Source organism: Miniopterus natalensis, chromosome 4 (genome assembly GCF_054644295.1).
Source record: "Miniopterus natalensis isolate mMinNat1 chromosome 4, mMinNat1.hap1, whole genome shotgun sequence".
Taxonomy (NCBI): domain Eukaryota; kingdom Metazoa; phylum Chordata; class Mammalia; order Chiroptera; family Miniopteridae; genus Miniopterus; species Miniopterus natalensis.
This window is the reverse complement of record NC_142084.1, coordinates 78182146-78203313: the sequence shown is the minus strand read 5'-3', so window position 1 is coordinate 78203313 and position 21168 is coordinate 78182146. Positions and strand designations below refer to the sequence as shown.

Here is a 21168-nt window from a genome sequence, read left to right as displayed (position 1 = left end):
GGAGATGAATGGAAAGAGCAAGTGTAGACAGAAGAGAGGTGTTACAGTTTTATTAATGAGACACATTGAAATTCAGCAGTGGCCTGCACAATGTTGACCTTGGAATGGCCCTTGGGTACAACCTCTGAGGTCATTCCATCTTAAATGTGATGTTCAGCTCATTCAGGGTTAAGAAAGTTCCTTTCTACTGCTGCTTAAGTTTTAACATGACTGGTGAGAATTTTGGTCACTTTTTCTGTATTTGATGATATAGGCACACAGATTTCTCTCCTTTAACCTGTTAAGGTGGTGCACAGCATTTGTAAGTTTTAAAATATTAAGTAAACCATGAATTCCCATTTTTTTAAAAACCTACATTTACATGATGTATTAAACTATGTTTAGGAACTTTGGGGTTACATTTGCTAATGCTTTGAGATTTTTACATTTCTGTTCATGGATGATATTGGCCTGCAATTTTCCTTTCTTGAGCTTCCCTGTCTGGCTTCAGTACTGGATTATATTAGATATATATTAGACATATCTAATATATCTAGTATATATTGGATATATATTAGAGATATCTAATATATATTCAGTTTTTTGGTGTGTTTTTTCATCTGATTTTAGGATTATCAATACTTGAGAAATGCTTGGGTCTAAAAGTCTGTGTCCACTCAAAACCTGTATGTTAAAATCCTAACTCCAAAGGCAATGACATTAGAAAATGGAACCTTTGGGAGGTGATTGTCATGAGGGTGGAGCCCTCATTAATGTGATTAGTGACCTTTTTAAGAGGCCCCACCTTTAAAGCTGGTAGAGGGCCTCCACCAGAATACAGCCATGCTAGTGCCTTGATCTTTAATTTGGTAGCCTTCAATAGTGAGAAAAATTTGTTTATAAGTCACCCAATCTTTGATATTTTGTTATAGGAGCCCAAACAAACTAAGACAGGGACATTATATTTTCCTAGAAATTTCCCCAGGAATTACAGAATTTAAAAGAATGGTTGTGGGAAAAGGGGTCTTGCAGGTGGAGCATTACATGACTCAGAAAAGTTTGTTCCTCCCAGGTCTGAATCAATGAGACTCAATAGTCCCAGGAGACAAAAAGTGATTTTTGTTTTGCTTAGACTCCACCTCTAATAGCATCTTTTCTGTGTGTTTGTGGTTTGTTTTTTTAAACAAATGGATATTTCAGTCCTTAAGTGCTTCCTACTCCTGATAAAGTGGGCAAAACTAGATGTTGGCCTCTATAAAGTTCAACAATTTTAGTCTGGTTTGTGAAATAACTGTTCAAATTACTTACATTTCAGAAATGCTCAAGTAGACTAACTTGTTGAAGGAAGTAATAGTCCATTTTTGTAGAAAGAAGCATCTGAACTGAGAGACTGATTATGTCTAGTGGCCTGCAGAACGTAGGTAATCAGCACCATGTGGTGGGGGCAAAAGTAACCTTGTTCACTTTACCTTTAGGGAGGACAATCTGGGTTCCAGTGGCTGGTGATTACAGAGCTCAGGAAACAGGCACAGCCTGGGGGGCCAAGAGTTGTAAATTAACTTGCAAAAGTAGTAGTTGTCTGAATAACCTTCTTCAACTTAATACAGCAAATGTAATCACTTTATGAGAAAAACAAGTGAAATATCATGCATTTTGTCATTTAAAATAAAGTACCTTTAGATCTGATTCCGAGTTTGAAAAAAGTACTCAGGGAGAAAACTCACAGGACTGTATACCTACATAAGTTATGAAGTGATTTTTCAAGTGGATGGCTTAGAAAGCAGAAGAGAAACAACCTAAAAGTTGTAACAACCAGCAAGTACAGAATTTGCTTTTAAATAAAAAAAACAAACAAGTTTTAGTGACAGTGAGGTAGCTACAGGTCACTTGCTTACATTTCTTTCCCAAAACATTCTTCTTAGTGCAGCTTGCTTGTATAACACTTTAATATAATTTCAAAAAATAGACTCCCAGATTAATTTGGAATTTAGATTTTATGGCTGCACTTTTATGTATGTCAACATGCTTCCCAGTGATGCTTGTGAAAGCTTGTGGCTATTATCATACATCACCAGAAAGAAAAAACATACTGACCCTTTGATATTACAAATTCTCTATTTTTATATTCAGTAATAACTTTAAGAACATATGGGGAAAAAACATAGGTATTTTCTTAATATCCCGAAGGCTATCCTGCGCCATGAAGTCTCTGATATTTGATGAGGTCTAAATTCTGAAGTTTAAGTACTTTTTATCATTTTCTCTCCAGGATGAATTCTCTGATATTCAGTATGGAATGAACTTCAGTTGGAAGATTTTCCACATGCATTATACTTATAGTTTTTCTCCAGTATGAGTCCTCTGATGATTAGTAAGGGATGAGCTCTGACTAAAAGCTTTTCCACATTCTTTGCATTTATAAGGCTTTTCTCCTGTATGAATTCTCATATGTGTCATAAGGGATGAACTTTGCCTGAAGGCTTTCCCACACACTTTACAGTTAAATGGTTTCTCTCCAGTATGAATTCTCTGGTGCTGAATTAGAGCTGAGCTTTGGTTGAAGGCCTTTTCACAGTCATTACATTTATAAGGTTTCTCTCCAGTGTGAATTTTTCGATGAGTATTAACTGCTGAGTGGGAACTGAAGGCTTTTCCACATTCTTTACAATTATATGGTTTCTCTCCGGTATGGATTCTATTGTGTATATTAAGCCGTGAAATCCAGGAGAAAGCTTTTCCACATTCATTACATTTGTAGGGCTTTTCTCCAGTATGAATTCTTTGATGTTGTATGAGAGCAGAGCTTTGGCTGAAGGCTTTCCCACATTCTTTACATACATAAGGTTTCTCACCTGTGTGAATTCTCTGATGTATAATAAGAGCTGAGTGATAACTAAATACTTTACCACACTCATAACAATTAAAAGGTTTCTCTCCAGTATGAATTCTATGGTGTCTACTTAGACGTGATATTGAAGTAAAGGCTTTTCCACACTGACTACATTCATACGGTTTCTCTCCAGTATGAATTCTATGATGTTGAATAAGAGATGAGCACTGGCTAAAGGCTCTCCCGCATTCATTACACTTATAGGGCTTTTCTCCAGTATGAATTCGCTGGTGATTATTAAGAGATGAACTACCTTTAAATGTTTTTCCACATTCATTACATTTATAAGGTCTCTCTCCAGTATGCATTCTCTGATGTCCAATGAGAGATGTAGTGAAACTGAATGCTTTTCCACAGTCACTACATATATAAGGTTTCTCTCCAGTATGAACTCTCAGGTGCTGAGTTAGGGATGAGCTTTGGCTAAAAGCTTTCCTACATTCCTTACATTTATAGAGCTTCTCTCCAGTGTGGATTCTCTGATGTTTACTCAGAGAAGAACTGTGGAGGAAAATTTTCCCACAGATGTTACATTTGTAACATTTTCGCACTGTATTGACTCCCAGTTGTTTAAATAGAACTGAATACTGCTGTGAATGGGGCTTCCTTCCTCTGGAAATAATTCTGGGTTTCCTAATAAGTGATGATTTTAGACCAAGATTTTTCTCAAGTTCAATACCTACAAAGCTCCTCTCTTTTGCATAGGTTTTTGTTATGGTAACTGAGACTTTCCTGAAAGGTTTATTCTTTTTGCCCTGTTGCTTCTCTAGCTTGTCTTCACTTATGTAGGTTTTCCCCAACTTGAAGTCAAAAGTATCATCACCTATGAGTTTATTCATTATTTCCTGATATTCTTCTTTGGAAATCGTGGTTTCAAACAAGCTCTCCCATCCTAAAATAAGCAAAACATGTAAGTCTCCCTTGCACTGAGACTAAAGAAAAGTGACACAAAAATATACAAAGATCAAAACAAACATATCCTTGGAATCTTAGGATAGAAAAGAAGGGGAAGAGAAAGAAGCAGGATAAAGATATGCCTGGATGGGAAGGGTCTGAAGAAACCAATATACAGGTGAGTTGACGAACTCAGAGGGAATATCTTCCAGGCGGAGGATCCAGGCCTGATCTAGTAACAAAGCTCAACTCAGAAGGGTGCAGGGCATTTCTGTGTAAAGCAGGATGTGTTGTTCTCCAGCTTCATCTTCCAGTCAACCAACTGTGTACTCAACATAAATTCAAGACAAAACTGAAGAGGGGCTATGAAAAAAAAGTAAAAGAGATACTGTCCCTAAAAAGCTCTCTGAAACACAATTCATCAACTAATTCTGTTTTGAGACTCATTCAATGTTGGTATGGTTTTTTAACTTAGTCAAAAAATATTTACTGAGTGCCCACTATGCACCATGCAAAGGTCAAGACTCACAATTACAAGGAATGTGCCAGTCAAGAGTCTGATTTTCATCTGGTTTACAATCTAGTAGTAGGATACTAACAATGACCAAGTAAACAAACAAAGAAGTACTAAGAAGTGATGAGAACTTTAAGAAAACAAACAAAAACAAGGTGATGTATAATAAGAGTAAACAAGCTATTTCAAACTGAGTGATGAGAAAATAAAATTAAACATGAGATCCAAATAACAAGAGCTGGTCATGCAAAAATGTGGGTATAAAGATAATTCCAGTCAGAAACAATAGCTAACGCAAAGGCTCTAAGGCAGAAATAAGTTTTGTGCCTTCAAAAAACATAAAGAAGTCCAGTGTAACTTAAGCAAGAGGCAACAAGGAAAGAGTGCCACAAGGTAAAGCAGTGGGCAGGGGCCATATCATGTGGGGTTTTATAAGATATAGAAAGGTATTTGGAACTTCTTTTAAGTATCACTGAGGGTTAGGAGGGACATGATAGTTTTAAGAAGGATAACTATGGTTTTGTAACAAATGGACTGTAAATGGGGGAGGGAGGAAAAGAGAACAAAGGCAGATGCAGAGCAGCCAATTAGGAGACTGCCAAAATCTTCCTGGATGGAGGTGATAGGATGTTGCAGCAGCATGGTAGTAGAGGAGGGCACATTTGGGTTGTTTTGGAGGTAGGGATAACAGGCATCTTCACATATTAACAGAGTTTACAGAGTAAGTGAAAGAGAGGACTCAAGGATAATACCAACCTTCTAGCTTAGATAGCTCGGTTGAGAGAGGTGCCATATAATGATATGGGAAAAACTGAGAGAAGGGTACTTTCTTGAGAATAATTTGACCACTTTTTTGATCACTTAGGATACAGTGCAAAAAACAGAAGCATTGATTCAAAAGGGATGAATGTATTGCCTGGCCTAGTGGCTCAGTTGATTGGAGCATCATCCCATATACCAAAAGACTGCGGGTCTGATTCCTGGTCAGGGCGCATATCTATGTTTCAGGTTCGATCCCCAGTCGTGGCACATACGGGAGGCAAGCGATCAATGTTTCTCTCTCTCTCTAAAGTTAATAAAAACAAAAACAAAACAAACATACCTCGGGTGAGAATTTAAAAAAAAAAAAAAATGTATTTTATGAAAGAGCTTTAATTTCCTTACCCAAAAAGGAAACATACAATCATAAGAAAAATTAAGAAAACTATAAAAGTGAAAATACAGCTCACACATAAACACATCATGCAAATATAATCACTATTATATGTGAAATTTAGCTCACCACATTTTTTCTGTATATTAAAAGACACTTTGACTTAGAAAATAAAATCATATCCTAGCTGGTTTGGCTCAGTGGTTAGAGCGTCAGCCTGCAGACTGAAGGATCCCAGGTATGATTCCAGCCAAGGGCACGTACCTTAGTAACAGGCTCAATACCTGGCTCCAGGCCCTTGTGGGAGGCAATCAATCACTGTACACATGGGTATTTCTCTCTCTCCACCCCCCTCCACTCTCTCTGAAAAAAGAAAAAATATATATATATATCCTCAAGTGAGGATAAAAATAAATAAATATATAATAAAATCAGATTGAAACTAAGGTTATTCCTTCCCCCTCTTCACTTAAAAAAAAATTGTGAGCCCGCCCAGCATAGCTCAGTGGTTGAGCAACGACACATGAAGCAGGAGATTGTGGTTTAATTCCCAGTCAGGGCACATGCCTGGGTTGCGGGTTCGATTCCCCAGTGAGGAGCATGCAGGAGGCAGCCAATCAATGACTCTCATCACTGATGTTTCTCTCTCTCTCTCCCTCCCCTTTCCTCTCTCTGAAATCAATAAAATGTATTTTAAAAATTGTGAGCTTATCTCCAGTAGAATGACAGCCTCATTTTAATGGCTATGTAATAATATTCCAATGTGTGAACATATAAGTTACTAAATCCCCTCTGAGAGTCATTTAGCTTTCTTTTTCCCCAGTAATCCCTCATATTATAACATTCTTTTACACCATATTTGCAACTTTGCACAATAATAAAATTATTTTCCTAAGATAACTTCCAAACCTGGAATTGATTTTAATAAAGCCAGACAGTCCTCCAGAAAGAATATACCAATCAAAATCCAACTAAAGATACTGCATATCCCTCAGAGCAGTAGCAAAACATTGGATATGTATTTCTTAATTTCTGGTAATTAAATAAGAAAAAATGGCATCTCATTGTTTTAGTTTGAATTTCATTGATTGTAATGAGGTTGAATAGTTTTTCAAAAAATCCTATATAAATTTTCAACTCACATTCCTTGCCTTTTTATTCACAATACTCACACCTTTGTGCTGTAATTACTCTCAGAGCTTTTTATCTTTTTATTGTATAGCCATAGCAGCAATATAAACAGGGAAAAACTGAAAACTAAAATTTTAAAGACTGTTCAGTAAATATAGCTCAACAATATAATAGAGCTCTTTCAAAGAGGTAGGCGTTTATTTAATGAGGGTTGAATAACTGAAGAACATTCACAATTAAAAACAGGCTCAAGAGCAATATATATAATTAATCTCTCTATTTCTCTCCTTCTGTGTGTGTGTCTGTCTCTCTCATGTACAAACACACTCAAACAATACTCACAGTCTGAAAGGATAAACAGTAAAATACCACCAAAGGTTCATCATGGTTGGTAAAATTTCAGGTGAGTCTCTTTTTTTAGCTCTTTTTTTTTATAATACTATTTATACCTTGTACAAATAAAAATAATTTTTGAGTGCTTATTAATGAATTAGAGTTCATTTGATACTAATGATTTCTTTGACAATCAGAAAGCTCAGAGCCAAGTCTGAAACTCATTCTGGCTACCCATTCTGGTCCTTACAACAGATATATTTATTTTCTAGAGCTCTGAATGAATTTCTGTTTTATTATATCATTATTCTTGCATCAGGTTCCTTGAATTGTTAATGGAATGTGGCAGAGTGTGTGTAAATATGTAATAGAAAAAAAGATCCCTGAAATGAAAAAGACTTGGTTCTTGAAAGTAAAGGGCGAATGAGTGCCAAACAACAATATTAAAAAAATAAACTCCCTGATACAACCTAATGAATTTTCTGAATTCCACAGATAAAGAAGATATTCTATAATTTCAGACAGAAGACAAAAAAAAACAACAGGTTTTCTATACAGGAAATAGAGGAAGCATAATGACGCTAACAGAAGATTTTTTAGCAACACTCAGAATCCAAAGACACTGGAGCAAAATTTGGACAATTCAGAGGGGGAGAAAAAAGCCAGAATTCTAGATTCAAAACATAATTCCCACAGGAGAGGTAAAATTATTTTAGACATGCACAACTATAGTGCACATGAACCTTTCTGAAAACATTATTTAAGAACATATTCTAGTCAAACCAAAGTGGAAAATCTGAAGACAGAGTTCATGAAAGGAAACACAAGACTAAATGGACACAGAAAGCCTGTCTCCTGCCATCAAGAGAAATAAATGCTGGATAAGCAGCAAAACTCAAAAGAGAATCATCCTCTGGTGCCAGAAACAAAGATAAAATTCAAAGTAGAACAGAGAGCGAGAGCTTATGAACCAGCAATCCAAGAGGTTTTAGAGATTGAGAGCTATATCCTGGTCGTCAGGGTGTGGAACATATTATCTTGAAAATTTTCACATAAAAAATTTAGGAGAAAAGCATGATGAATATCTGCAAACATTCTGCCTATATTTGATAACTTACAATTTTGCTACCCCTGCTTTCTCCCTGCTTGTACATAAATACAAGTACATCTGCTTTTCCTTTTTAGCTGAATCATGTGCAATAAGTTGCAGACAAAAAAAGTTAAAGCAAAAAACCAACATGGAACAATAAGGGATGTATTTAGTGTTAAAAGGTATGTGCAAACCACAAAGCAAAATAATTTAAGAAAATAATTAATCCAATGAAAACAAGGAAAAAAGGGGAAGATATGAATCACAAACCTTTATACACTATTTATTGCATTATATATTTTGCATTCAAATTATAAGGGGCATATTAAAAAAGTGCAACCCATATTGGGAAAATCCAACTCTCCCTCTGAACCTGCTATATCAAGTACTCAAAATGGTAAGAGTGTGAAGATGTATCTTTCCAGCATTTCCCATCTGGCCTGACACATCAGCAAGGGCCCTAATCAATGTCAGCTGAGAGTGGCCTCACTGCTAACAAGCAGCAGTAAGATAAGCTATGCCATTCCCCAATGACTATCACTCACCTAGACATGCACCAAGAGAAATTCCATTTTCCACCATCCACGGGTCTTCCCCTTGCTGTAACTGGAAGATAACTTTTGGTTTGGAAAACATAATTCCTGTTTGTGAGCAAGAAAAGGAGAATGAGTCCATAGTACAGACATGAGCTGCCATCCTGGCACACAGATACAGCCCCAGGGTCTATAGGCCAGAGGAATAATCCAAGGAAAGAGAGAGGTTTGTTCTGAGAGGGACTTAAAACTGAGCTCCCAGAGGATGGCCAAGAGGTGGTAAAAGTTAGAGTTCTGGCTGTGCACTCCTTTAAGCTGGAACCTCCTATGAGATGCAGGGGAACAGAGTTCCGGGGGTAGGAAATAGGAAAAGCACAAAAGTTGGTGATGTCCATCACTAACTCTATCAAGCTGAAACCTTCCCAGTAGCTGAGGGGAATAGCAACTACCACTCTCAAAGCCCACCTACTACAGTGGTGGGCTGAACCTGGACAAGCACTAAATGTCGGCCTTGGAGAGAGCACTAAGATGCGAGAGCACCAAGATGCTCTCCCCAGCAGATTCTGCATCACATGACAAGGTCCTTACCCAAAGAGACCAGGGTGTTGTAGTTCTCTAGCATCACCTCCCGGTACAAGGTTCTCTGCACAGAATCCAGGCATAGCCACTCATCCTGGCTGAAGAGCACGGCCACATCGCTGAATGTCACAGACTCCTGTAATGCAAACCCATTTCTGCTCACCCAGGCCCATCCCCACAAGAGGATGACTGAGCAGCAACCCTGTCACCACTTAGAGTCCTAAGTATTTCAAGCCAAATACTTCCTGACCACCCCTCAGTTACTGAGCACATATTTATCACGTACCTACTGTGAACGAAGCATTGTGCCCTCAGAAGTTAAAGCACAGCAACCAAACATAATGAGCATTTGAAATCATTAAACAAAACCAGAATGATGGAAACACAGTGCTTCAGATATGGAAATATACAATTATCAAGACCAAACTCTCATTGTACAGATGTGGCTGGACTGTCACCACCTTGGGCTATCTCTGTGTCCTGGGCAAGGGAAGGCTCTGAAAATCCCCCAAGCATGGCTTTGTTAGGAGAGGGCCCAGGGTAGTGGGCCGTATTAACCTTTCAATAAGGGCCCAGTGACAAGACTGCGGTTGGAATCCTCCCTGTCCACCAAGGAGGCTTCTGTCTACCTCTCTCTGGCTTCACTGGACCACTCACCTTTTTAAAATTAGTGGTCCCTTTTATTATTAAGAATCTTTTTTTTAAAGCAATTTAGAAAAGATCAATAGGCAGGGGGAAAATGTTAATCTAACTTTCTACCACCAGAAACAAGTTTCTTCTTGTATATCCTTTCAGACTTTTTACATGCTACTATGGCTTTATATTTTTTTAAAAAATGAGATATTATACAGGTATCTGTATCCCACTAAACATGTTTTATTTGCTGTCCATCATTTTAATGTATAGATCAATCAGTTCACATAACTAATCTACTGGTGGGTATTCAGGTTATTTCCACTTTAGTAACGCTAGAATTGCTGGCTTGAGCATACCTGCACATCACCAGTAAAGTGTGCAAAGTTTATTTCCTTCAGACACATTTCCAAAGGAATAAGTGTTAGGTCACAGTTTGCTTTCTCTTTACTGTCGCCCAAAACCAAGGAAGGAGGTCACAAGGCCAGGAATATTCTGACCTGTAACTGCAAACACAAATTAAAAGTAAGAGGTTGTCTGGAAATGAAGGAGGAGCCTCCAGCTCCCCCACCCCGTTTCCTTCCAGAATTTCTTTCTCAGTCCTTTCCAATTATATGTAAATCTTTTTAATGGCTAAATAAGCCTCACAATTCAGGAAAGGTTCCTCAAGGACCTGGTAGCCATCTCTCTGAATGTACCAAGCTCCCAGTTTCCTGGGAGGAGATGGGCTAACTTGTCACCTAACAAATTTGCCAAACTGCAAAACTGGGTTGAATCTATACTCATCTACATAAGAGGAGCTTTCTATCTCTGCAGTCTCTTTAGTGGATTGCCTGTGATGCACACCATATTCTGGCTTAACACTTACTCAGTAAGAGTGTTTTCTTTCTCTTCTACTTTTGTTAGAGAGGTTTTCTGGGTTGGGAAGAATTTATGTTTTTAATTCTATTTCCCCAAGTGCCAGGATGGGCAAAGAAGGGAATAAATCACTGTGGACCAGATGCTTCCCTCCTTTGGGGAAGACTTGCTCACTTCCCCAAAACTGCCAGAGTTGTGACCTCTTTTCCTTTCATCATTTAAATGAGCCCAGTACTGCTTGTCAGTCCAAAATCACCCAATACTGAGTAGTATCCCTGACCATACCAACTGACTCATACGTCTTCTTTCCTGGATCTTCCTAAAAATCACCTGGACCTTTACCAGGTACTGCTGCAGTTGACTGGAAAGGCAAATGTCATACCTTTCCTCTGTAATTCCTAGTGTTGTGAAGGAATTATTTGACTTTCCCATGTCTTTGCCCTCCAAAGAGCAAAAACACCCTGGATCCCTCACAAAGCTCTAGGTGTGACAGTGGCTCAAGATTGATGGCCCATTCAATTCCTAGTAAACAAGTACTTAACTGTTAAGTGCAGAATTCATAATGAGACTGGCCCTCAGGCAAGAAAAACACCAGCCAGGCCCTCTGACCCCTCCTTAGACTTACAGCCTAGATAAGCTCAACAATGAATAAAGCAGGTTCTTGAATCTCTGAACCCAGAAGGTGTACAAGAACTTGCACTCACCTGAGCCTGGGCTGGTAGCAACTTTGTGGCCATTTCTCCTTACCCACTACCCCTCTTGGAGAAGGCACCTGAAATAAAGAAAGAAGCTGTGACATCTCTCCATCTTGTCAGCTCTCCCACCCTCATTAGGCCCGACAAGGTTACAAACTCCACACTGAGCACCCTGCAGAGGGAACCTGTCATAGCCCAGGCTACCTCAAGTTAGAGGGTCCCTAAGTTTGGTCACCACAACCAGGAGTGGGCAGCAAGCATACTTCTAGTCACTGGGCCTGCTCTTTCAGCCAGTGGTTTATGACTAAAGATGAATCAAACTAAGGGATTAGTACTATCTGAAGAGCATTAACAGAGTAAAGGGCAGTCACATCGGGCTCACAGAGTTAAATTAATGAAAAATAAGTATTCCACACATCTGCACTTTGATATTTTGAGCTATAACAATTAAAACTATGAAAATACAAAGAAGGCTACACGGCCTGACAAGCCCAGTGACCAAAAGTAACCACACAGCATAGTCAGAACCTTAACTCCTAACTGGGTAGGTCATGGTGAGTAGTCATGTCCCAGACCTACGGCTTCCTTCATAAAAGGTTAATCTTTACCTTAAGCGAGCCCTGTCTATCGTTCTTGTGTATCTAGAACATGTCTTTGGCATGTCAGAATAATTTTTGCTTCCAGATCCTTCAAAAAGACCCAAAGTAGCAAAGTACAACACGGAAACTCCCTTTTGTTACCCAAGTAGCAAAGTACAACACAGAAACTCCCTTTTGTTACCTGGTTGCCCACATACCATCTCCCTTCCATCCAGTTATTAAATGTTAACTATCCTGCACCCACCAGTGTAAAAGCAGTATGTCTCTCTCCATTCGCTTTTCATCCAGTCCTAGAGATTTCCCCACTTTGCTTTCGCCCACCTCAATCTAGTAAATCTTCCTTACATTTTTCTCCTTTAATTCTAAATATATAAAAAGAGTTGTAAGACTGCCATTCTCCAGAGCATTTTCCCAATCCCCTGAGATCTTGCTTCCAGGCTCGTGCTCAAAATCTTGGCTCAAATAAATTCTTAAGGCTTTGAAGGTTTCTTTCGACAATTATACTAACTCTTCAAATGTCATTTGAAGAACTTGGTGTCCTTTTCATAAATAGCTAAGCAAAAATTCCTCTCTTTTCTTCCTTTTGGAGGCTGTGCTTCCTTTATGAAGAAGAGTAATCACAGCAAATGCAAAAGGAACCACTACCTACCACCTTCCCTTCCCCACTCCCGAAAAATACAAGACTCAGAAGCCATAGCGTCACTGGCTAGAAATGAACTTTAAAAAGGAGAAAAGGGAGTAATTTAGCAAGAGGACAAAATTTTTAAAAAATTAATAATTTGGTTAAAAAACTCTAGGAAAACGATGCCAAACAAGCAAGGTTTGCAAAAACGGATACATCTAAAATAACATTTAAACTCTTGGGGGGTGGGAGACCCAACAAAGGCTACAAGCGGAAAACCACCGCAGGGCTCACGAACCCTGAAACAAGACACAGCTTTCTGCACTCCCTTCCCTGAGGCCATTTCCCCAGGAGCCCGGCCGAGGCTGCGGCCCCCACTTCCGGCCTCCTCGGGGTACCTCTCCGGGCCACGCCCCCTCCCCGGGCCGCGTTCACCTGCCGAGGCCGCCGCGGCTCCGACGCCCGACCTGGGACTCGCCGTCCCGGCCCCGCCGCGGGAGGAGCACACCCCGGGCTCCGTCTCACCAGCACTCTGGGCCCGGCCCACCGCGAAGAGTGCGCGAAGCGGCGGGCCTCCCTGTAGGCAAGCGGAGCACCTAGCGTAGGAGCATTTTTCACCGCCGCCAGGCCGCCCGGCGTAATTGTGCCTGCGCCCCGGAGAGCCGACGAGTCCCCCGCCTGAAGCATAGCGCTTTTCTTTTTGAACTACATTTCCCAGACGTCGCCGCCGTAGGTACCTCTACGGTGGCCGAGAAGGGCCAAAGGCGGGAGGCTGGAGAACGCCCCTTGCTAGGAGCCAGAGAAGGTTGAATCTGTCTTTCGGCATCAGCTCTAACCGCCTATCCTCTCGTGCACCCTTTTTATTCGTAGTTATAATGACAATGATAATAAGAGGGAAAAGTGATAATGTATTTTAAGTGTGGAAAATTAGGTGCCCCCTGATGCTTTTTCTTGATTGGTAAGAGAAGTGTTAAAATCTGTTACAAATTTTTATCTAAATTATGTCCAAATTTTGTAACCTATAAAAGATATATTTTTAACTGGCATTCAACTTAGGTAAAAGCAAAAACAAAAAAAAAACAACAGTATATCCCTTCTCATGACACTCATTCTTTTAAAATGGTTCATTGTAATCATAAAGTTTGTCTTCCATCATTGACTATAATCCCCTTCTTCAAACTGTATCCTCCGTGACTGGCACCGTATATACCAAATAATATGTGCTCAATAGTGCTGAATGAATGATTTTTAAAATAATCAACTTTACAGTTTACAAAGACAAACCTAATACTAAAGGGCACTTGAAGGTAGAAAATGAAGAGATTAACTAAATATGCCAGAAAAATAATATGAAAAAGAAATCTGGGATCACAGTGTTGCAGTAAGACAGATCATTTCATAGTAAAGATAATTAAATTGGACACGTGCATTGTTTTGTATTGATAAAAAATACACATTACTAACCATTAGAGAAATGCAAATCAAAACCACAATGGGATATCAGTTCACACCTATTAGTGTGGCTGCTCTGAAAACAAAACAACACAATACAGAAAACAAGTGTCGGTGAAGACCTGCAGAAATTGGAATCCTTGTGCATTGCTGGTGGGAATGTAGAATGATGCGACCAATTGCTAATCAGCCTTTTGTGTGTCACAGAATGGAAAATAAGTCTGACAAAAAAATTCAGGGACCTCCTACTTTCTAGAAGTTCAGTGGTGTGGGATATATATATAGTCCCCCAAAAATATATACACACACTTTGAATAATTAAAAAGGCAGTGTTTATTAAAATAAATTTTATTTTCAAACTTGAGCTATCAGCTGTTAAAGTGTGTATTCATTTTGGGGAACATTCTGCATATATTCCTTCTCTGGTGAGAGTAAATTGTTGCATCTGGCCTTTCCTACAACAACAGATGTACAATGTCTAGTGGGCCTCTGGCCCATTTACCAAATAACTGGAAAAGTTGATGGTTTTCAGTGAGACCTAGAACAAGAGAAGACTGTTCCACTACTGGACTAGTAGAGTAGATCCAAGAGTGCTTGAAGTGCCAGTGGCAGAGATGCTGTTTGGAATTAATGTCTTGTTCTGATTTTAAAGGAAATAAATACCTTAAATGACTCATCACTGAATACAATATTTTCTGTAGGCTTTGTAGATAACTTGACTGATTAAAGAAGATCCCTAGATTGCTATATTTTTTAAATCATGAATGGATATTGAATGTCATCAAATGTTTTTTCCTGCATCCATTTAGATAATCATGTTTCTTCCTTTAATCTGTTAATGCAGTGAATTGCATTAATAAATCTTCTAAGTCATTAATCTGCTAACATGCATTTCTGGGACAAACCAGACTTGATTATAATGTTTTTATGTAATTCAGTTTGCAAATGTTTTACTATAAATTTTGGATCTATGCTTCTTAGTTTGACTGTAAATTTTATATCTTGTCCTAGTTTGTATTTAGCCTCATAAAATGCATTTCTAAATGTATTCTTTTTTTCTATTCTGAATTTTTTTGTGAAAAAATGTGTTCTGCTGCAACACATACTTCTGTGTTGTGGATTAATTCCATTTTATGTGGGAAGTTTCATGGTTTTTATAAGATTTTCCCCCAGGACATTAATATTTTACACTCCAAATAAAATGCAGATTAACCCACACAGGTGAGAGCAGTACAACTGGTGTAAAAAGACTGTTCCTGACACCCCTTTAACTCTCGCAATCTCTCTCTTAGCTCAGTGTGGCCACCTGCTCTTGCACAGGAGCACTTCTGTGTGGTCTTCATAACTCAGGGGCATCAATCCTTCATCACAGTCTGTTTCTCCAAGGTCCTTTCACCTTTATTAATAGGTGAAGTTATCTCTCTCTCTCTCTTTCTTTCATATGTGTGTATTTATATATCTAATAATTTATCATTGTTTTAACTATGCTATTATTTTTTAATAGGAACTGGTTTTTGTTAGTGTTCTGGCTCCAAACCTGCTATGGTTTGAGTGGTCTGTTCAAATACTATTCTTCCCATAACACCAGTTTTTTAATTTTTTTAAAAGATTTTTTTGGCATTTTTCCTCAACACAAAAATTTTCTGGGATACATATACAGTAGTCTAGCAGAAATGCCTGTATTCATTCACTGATTAATTTGTGCCACTTCTCTGTACATAGAGTCTGCAGTTGCTGACCCCTCTTCCTGGTAGATATCAACATTACTTTATCACACTTTTCAGTCAGGTCTCTGTCCAAATATCACCTACCATACAGGTCTTCTATATATCCAACTGGGTATCCATGTGCAAAAGTATGAATTTGGACCCCCACCAGACATCATATACAAAAGTTAATTTAATGTGTATCAAAGACCAAATGTGAAAGCTAAAACTATTAAAATCTTACAATGAAACCTAGACATAAATGTTCATGATCTCAGATTTGACAATAGACTCTTAGAAATGACACCCAAAATAAGAAATACCAGGAAATACATAATTTGGATTTTATCAAAATTGAAAAACCTTTGTACAACAAAGGACATTTTCAAAAGAGTGAAAGACAACCTATTGAATGAGACAAAATATTCACAAATTATAGATCTTATAAGAACATAATATCCAGGATATGTAAAAAGCTCTTACAATTCAACCATAGACAGCCCAGTTTATAAAGGTTCAAAGTACTTGGATAGTCATTCTTTTTTTAAATATGTTTTTATTGATTTCAGAGAGAGGAAAGGAGAAGAAGAAAGAGATAGAAACATCAATGATGAGAACCCTCAATCGGCTGCCTCCTGCACGCCCCCTATTGGGGATGGAGCCTGAAACCTGGGCATGTGCCCTGACCAGGAATCAAACCGTGACCGCCTGGTTCATGCATCAACGCTCAAGCACTAAGTCACACAGGCAGGGCGTGGATAGTCCTTCCTTTAAAGAAGGTATACAAATAGGCAAAAGCACATGAAAAAAATGCTCAACATCACTAGTTATTAAGGAAATCCAAATGAAAACCGCACTGAGATACCACTTCACACACAATAGGAAGGAGATAGTAAAAAAGTGGGAAATAATTCATCTTGGCAAGGATGTGGAGAAATTGGAACCCTTGTGCATTGCTGGTAGGAGTGTGAAATGGTTCAGACACTGTAGAAAAGTTTTACAGTTCCTTAAAAAGTTAAGTATAGAATTACCATGTGACCTGTGACCTATACCCAAGAAAATGGAAAACATATTAGTCAGGGTTCTCAGAGAAAAAGAACCAAGGGGTGTGTGTGTGTGTGTGTGTGTGTGTGTGTGTGTGTGTGTGTGTGTGTGTGTGTGTGTGTGTGTAAAAACAGAGAAAGAGAGAGAGACACAGAGAGAGAGAGAGATTTATTTTAATGAATTGGCTTATATAATTATGGAGACTGGCAAGTCCAAAATCTGTAGGGTGGGCCAGCAGGCTGGGCACCCAGGAAGAGTACACGTTGCAGTTCAAGTGTGAAGGCCGTTTGCTGGCAGAATTCTCTCCTCAGATAAGGTGAGTCTTTTGTTCTGTTCAGGCCTTCAGTTGAGTGAATGAGGCCCTCCCACACTCTGGAGAACGATCTGCTCTACTCAAAGTCCACCAATTTGAATATTAATGTTACTCAAGAACACCTTCACAGAAACATCCAGAATAATGTTGAAGAAATATCTGGGCACCAGGGCATGGACAACTTGGCACTACCCATATACATCTCCTTAAACCATACTTAATCTCCAAATAAACACAATAACAAGGTCATACTTCAGCTAATATGATACAACTATCCTGCATACAGCTTAAAGTGTGCTCTTTCCCTGAAGAAGAGGTAGAGTCCCTAAGTGATGTTTACCCTTATCATTGATTTCATAAATTAAATACAATGATGTAAAGTAAAAATACTTAAGTACTCTGAAATAAAGCCAATACATTTTATATTGCCTGATAAGGGTATAAAAGAAAAAAGAAAACAAAGATATAAGCAAACATGTTCATAACAAAAATATAAAATCACGGTAATTTCAGTCCTCATTTCTGTAACCGGCCACATGGTCGTGGCTGGTATTCATAGCCACCTCCCTCCACCACCCACTCTGTATTCCCTTGGCCTTCTACAAGCACCTCGCCTGATCATGGTCCTTAACCTGGTGGGATGACCCAAACCTTCATTCCTAAAGGGTCTGGGCTATGAACAATTCTTTCTGGGTTGTGTTGCTGTAGTTTTTCATTGATTTTAGTAATAGGGCATTCACAGTGTTGGGAACCACTACCTCTATAGAGTTCCAAAATATTTTACTCGTCCCAAAAGGAAACACTTTACCCATGAAGCAGTTATTCCCTGTTCCATTCTCTTCCCAGCTCCTGTAACTATAAATCTCTTTGTCTCTATGGATTACCTATTTTGAACATTTCATATAAGTGGAATTATACTGTATGTAACCTTTTGTGTCTAGTTTCTTTCACTCAGAATAATGTTTCTGAAGTTTATTGTAATGTGTGTTATTTACAACTAAATAATATTCCATTGCACATATACACCAAAATTTTTAATTCAGTTATTCATTAATGGACATGTTTTTTCTCACTTGACTATTGTGAATAGTGCTGCTATGAACATCTGTGTGTAAGTATTTTGTTTGAGTACCTGTTTTCAATATTCTTGGGTATATACCTAGGAGTGGAATTGCTGGGCCATATCATAATTTTTTATCTATTGTAGTTTTCAGTGTACAAGTCTCTAACCTCCTTGGCTAAATTTATTTTAGGTATTTTATTCTTCTGGATACCATTGTAAAAGGATTTTTTTTCAATTTATTGATTTTTAGAGAGAGGAGAAAGAGAGAGGGGGAGAGAGAGAGTAACATCGATTTGTTGTTCCACTTATTTCTGCATTCATTGGTTGCTTCCTGTATGCGCCCTGACCAGGGATCAAACCCGCAACTTTAGAGCATGTCCAGACGATGCTCTCACCAACTGAGCTACCTGGCCAGGGCTACTTGGAATTATTTTTTAATTCTTTTTTTGAGATGGCTCATTGTTAGTGTATAGAAAGAAACAACTGGTTTTTTGTGTATTGATCTTATATCTTGAAAATTTGATAAACTCATCTGTTAGCTCCACTATGTTTTTTATACATTCTTTAAGATTTAGTATACAGGATCATGTCATCTGAACAGAGATAGTATTACTTTTTCCTTTCCAATTTGCACGTCTATTTCTCTTTGTTGCCTAATTGCTCTGGCTAGAACTTCCAGTGCAATTTTCAATAGCAGTGGTAAAAGCAGGCATACATTTATTATTCCTGATTTTATGGGGAAATTTTTCACTTTCACCATTGAATATGATGATAGGTGAATTTTTCATAAATTCCCTTTACCGTGTTCAGGAAGTTCCCTTCTATTCCTATTTTTCTGAGTGGTTTTTTTTTTTTAAAATCATAAAAGCGTGTTCAATTTTGTCAAATGCTTTTCCTACATCAATTGAGGTGATCATATAGTTTTCCCTTCATTTTATTAATGTACTGTATTACATTCATTGATTTTCTTATGGTGAAGCACATTGCATTTCTAGGATAAGTCCATTGCTCATGGTGTATAATCCCTTCTATACACTGCCAGATTCAATTTGCTAGTATTTTAAGTGTTTTGGATGTATAGTCATAAGGGATATTGGTCTATAGTGTTCTTGTAATGTCTGTCTGGCTTGGTACCAGGTTAATGCTGGCCAAATCAAATTGTTTAGAAAGTGTTCCTTCCTCTTCTATTTTTTAAAAAGACTTTGAGAAAGGTTGTCACCTGTGTGATAGAATTCACCCAGAGAAGCCATCTGACCTTGGCTTTTTTTTGCTGGGAAATTTTTTATTACTGATAATAGTATATATCTGTTCAGGTTTTCTGTTTCTTCTTGAGTAAGTTTTGGTAGTTTGGTTTCCAAGAATGTGTTTATTTCATCTAGTTTATCTATACCATACCATTGTTCATAGTATTCTCTTATAACCCTTTTTATTTCTGTAAAATTAGGAGTAATGTCCCCATTTTTATTTGATCTTAATTATTTGCATCTTCTCTCTTTTTTTTTAGTCTAAATAAAAACTAAAAAAATAATTTTTTAATCATTTCAAAGAACCAACAGTGGTTTTATTATCTTCACCATTGTTTCTCTATTCACCATTTCAATAATCTGTTTTAATCTTTATTTTTCTTCCTTCTAGCTTTGGGTTTAGTTTGCTACTTGTTTTCTAATTCCTTAGGGTGCAAAGTAAGTTATTAATTGAAGATTTGTCTTTTTTTAAAATATATTTTTGTTTGTTTTTGTATTTTTATTTTTAAATTATAGTTGCCATTAAATATTCTATTAGTTTCAGGTGTACAGTATAGTGGTTAGACATTTATATAATTTACAAAGCGATCCCCTGATAAGTCTAGTACCCCCCCCCCCAACACCATACATAGTTATTACAATATTATTGATTGTATTCCCTGGGCTGTGCTTCACATTCCCATGACTATTTTGTAACTGGGAATTTGTACTTTTTAATTCCTTCACCCAGCCCCCAAACCCCCTTCCACCTGGCCACCATCAAAATGTACTTGATATCTGAGTTTGTTTCTGTTTTCTTTATTCATTTATTTTGTTTTATAGATTCCACATATAAGTGAAATCATATGGCATTTGTCTTTCTCTGTCTGACTTATTTTACTTAGCATAGTATCCTCTAGGTCCTTCCATGTTGTCACAAGTGGTAAGATTTCATTTTTTTTTTTTTGGCCAAGTTATATTCCATTGCATATGTACCACAGTTTTTCTATCCACTTATCTATCAATGGACACTTAAGTTGCTCCCATATCTTGTAAATAATGCTGCAATGAACATAAGGATACATATATATCTTTTTGAATTAGTGTTTTGGGTTTCTTTGAATAAATACCCAGAAGTGGGATTGCTGGGTCATAAGGTAGTTCTATTTATAATATTTTGAGGAAACTCCATACTGTTTTCCACAGTGGCTGCACCAGTTTGCAGTCCCACCAACAGTGCATGACAGTTTCCTTTTCTCCACATCCTCACCAGCACTTGTTGTTTGTTGATTTATTGATAGCTTCTGACAGGCGTGAGGTGATATCTCATCATGGTTTTAATTTGCATCTCTCTGATGATTAGTGACATTGAGCATCTTTTCATATGTCTATTGGCCATCTGTAGTCCTCTTTGGAGAAACATCTATTCAGGTCCTCTGCCCATTTTAAATTGGATTGTTTGTTTTTTTGGTGTGAAGTTGTATGAGTTTCTTATATTTTTTGAATATTTATCCTTTATCTGATGTATCATTGGTGGACATGTTCTCCCATTGGGTAGATTGTTTTTTCATTTTTTGATAGTTTTCTTTGCTGTGCAAAGCCTTTTTGGTTTGGTGTAGTACCATTTTTTTTTTAATTTTGTTTCCCTTGCCCAAGGAGACATGTCCAAAAAAATATTACTAAGAGCAATGTCAAAGAGTTTACTTTCTTTTTCCCCCCCAGGAACTTTATCATTTCAGGTTTTACATTTTAAGTCTTAATCCATTTTGCATTTATTCTTGTGTAAGAAAAGAGTCTAGTTTCATTTTTGTTTGTTTGTACCTGTCCAGCACGCTGGTCAGACCCTCTCAACCCCCTTCTTGCA

At 37.9% G+C, this 21168-nt stretch overlaps 1 protein-coding gene across 1 annotated transcript; it reads right to left on the bottom strand.

The window, feature by feature from the left end:
- Positions 1 to 1581: 1581 nt before the first annotated feature.
- ZNF879 (zinc finger protein 879) lies at positions 1582 to 12867 on the bottom strand. The gene is made up of 4 exons (XM_087816890.1): positions 11292 to 12867; positions 9106 to 9232; positions 8530 to 8625; positions 1582 to 3761 (listed from the first exon to the last, which is right to left on the bottom strand). Exons 1-4 carry the CDS (start codon positions 11322 to 11324, stop codon positions 2314 to 2316), a joined length of 1704 nt encoding a protein of 567 aa, XP_087673016.1. The 5' UTR covers positions 11325 to 12867; the 3' UTR covers positions 1582 to 2313.
- Between the last annotated feature and the right edge of the window lie 8301 nt (positions 12868 to 21168).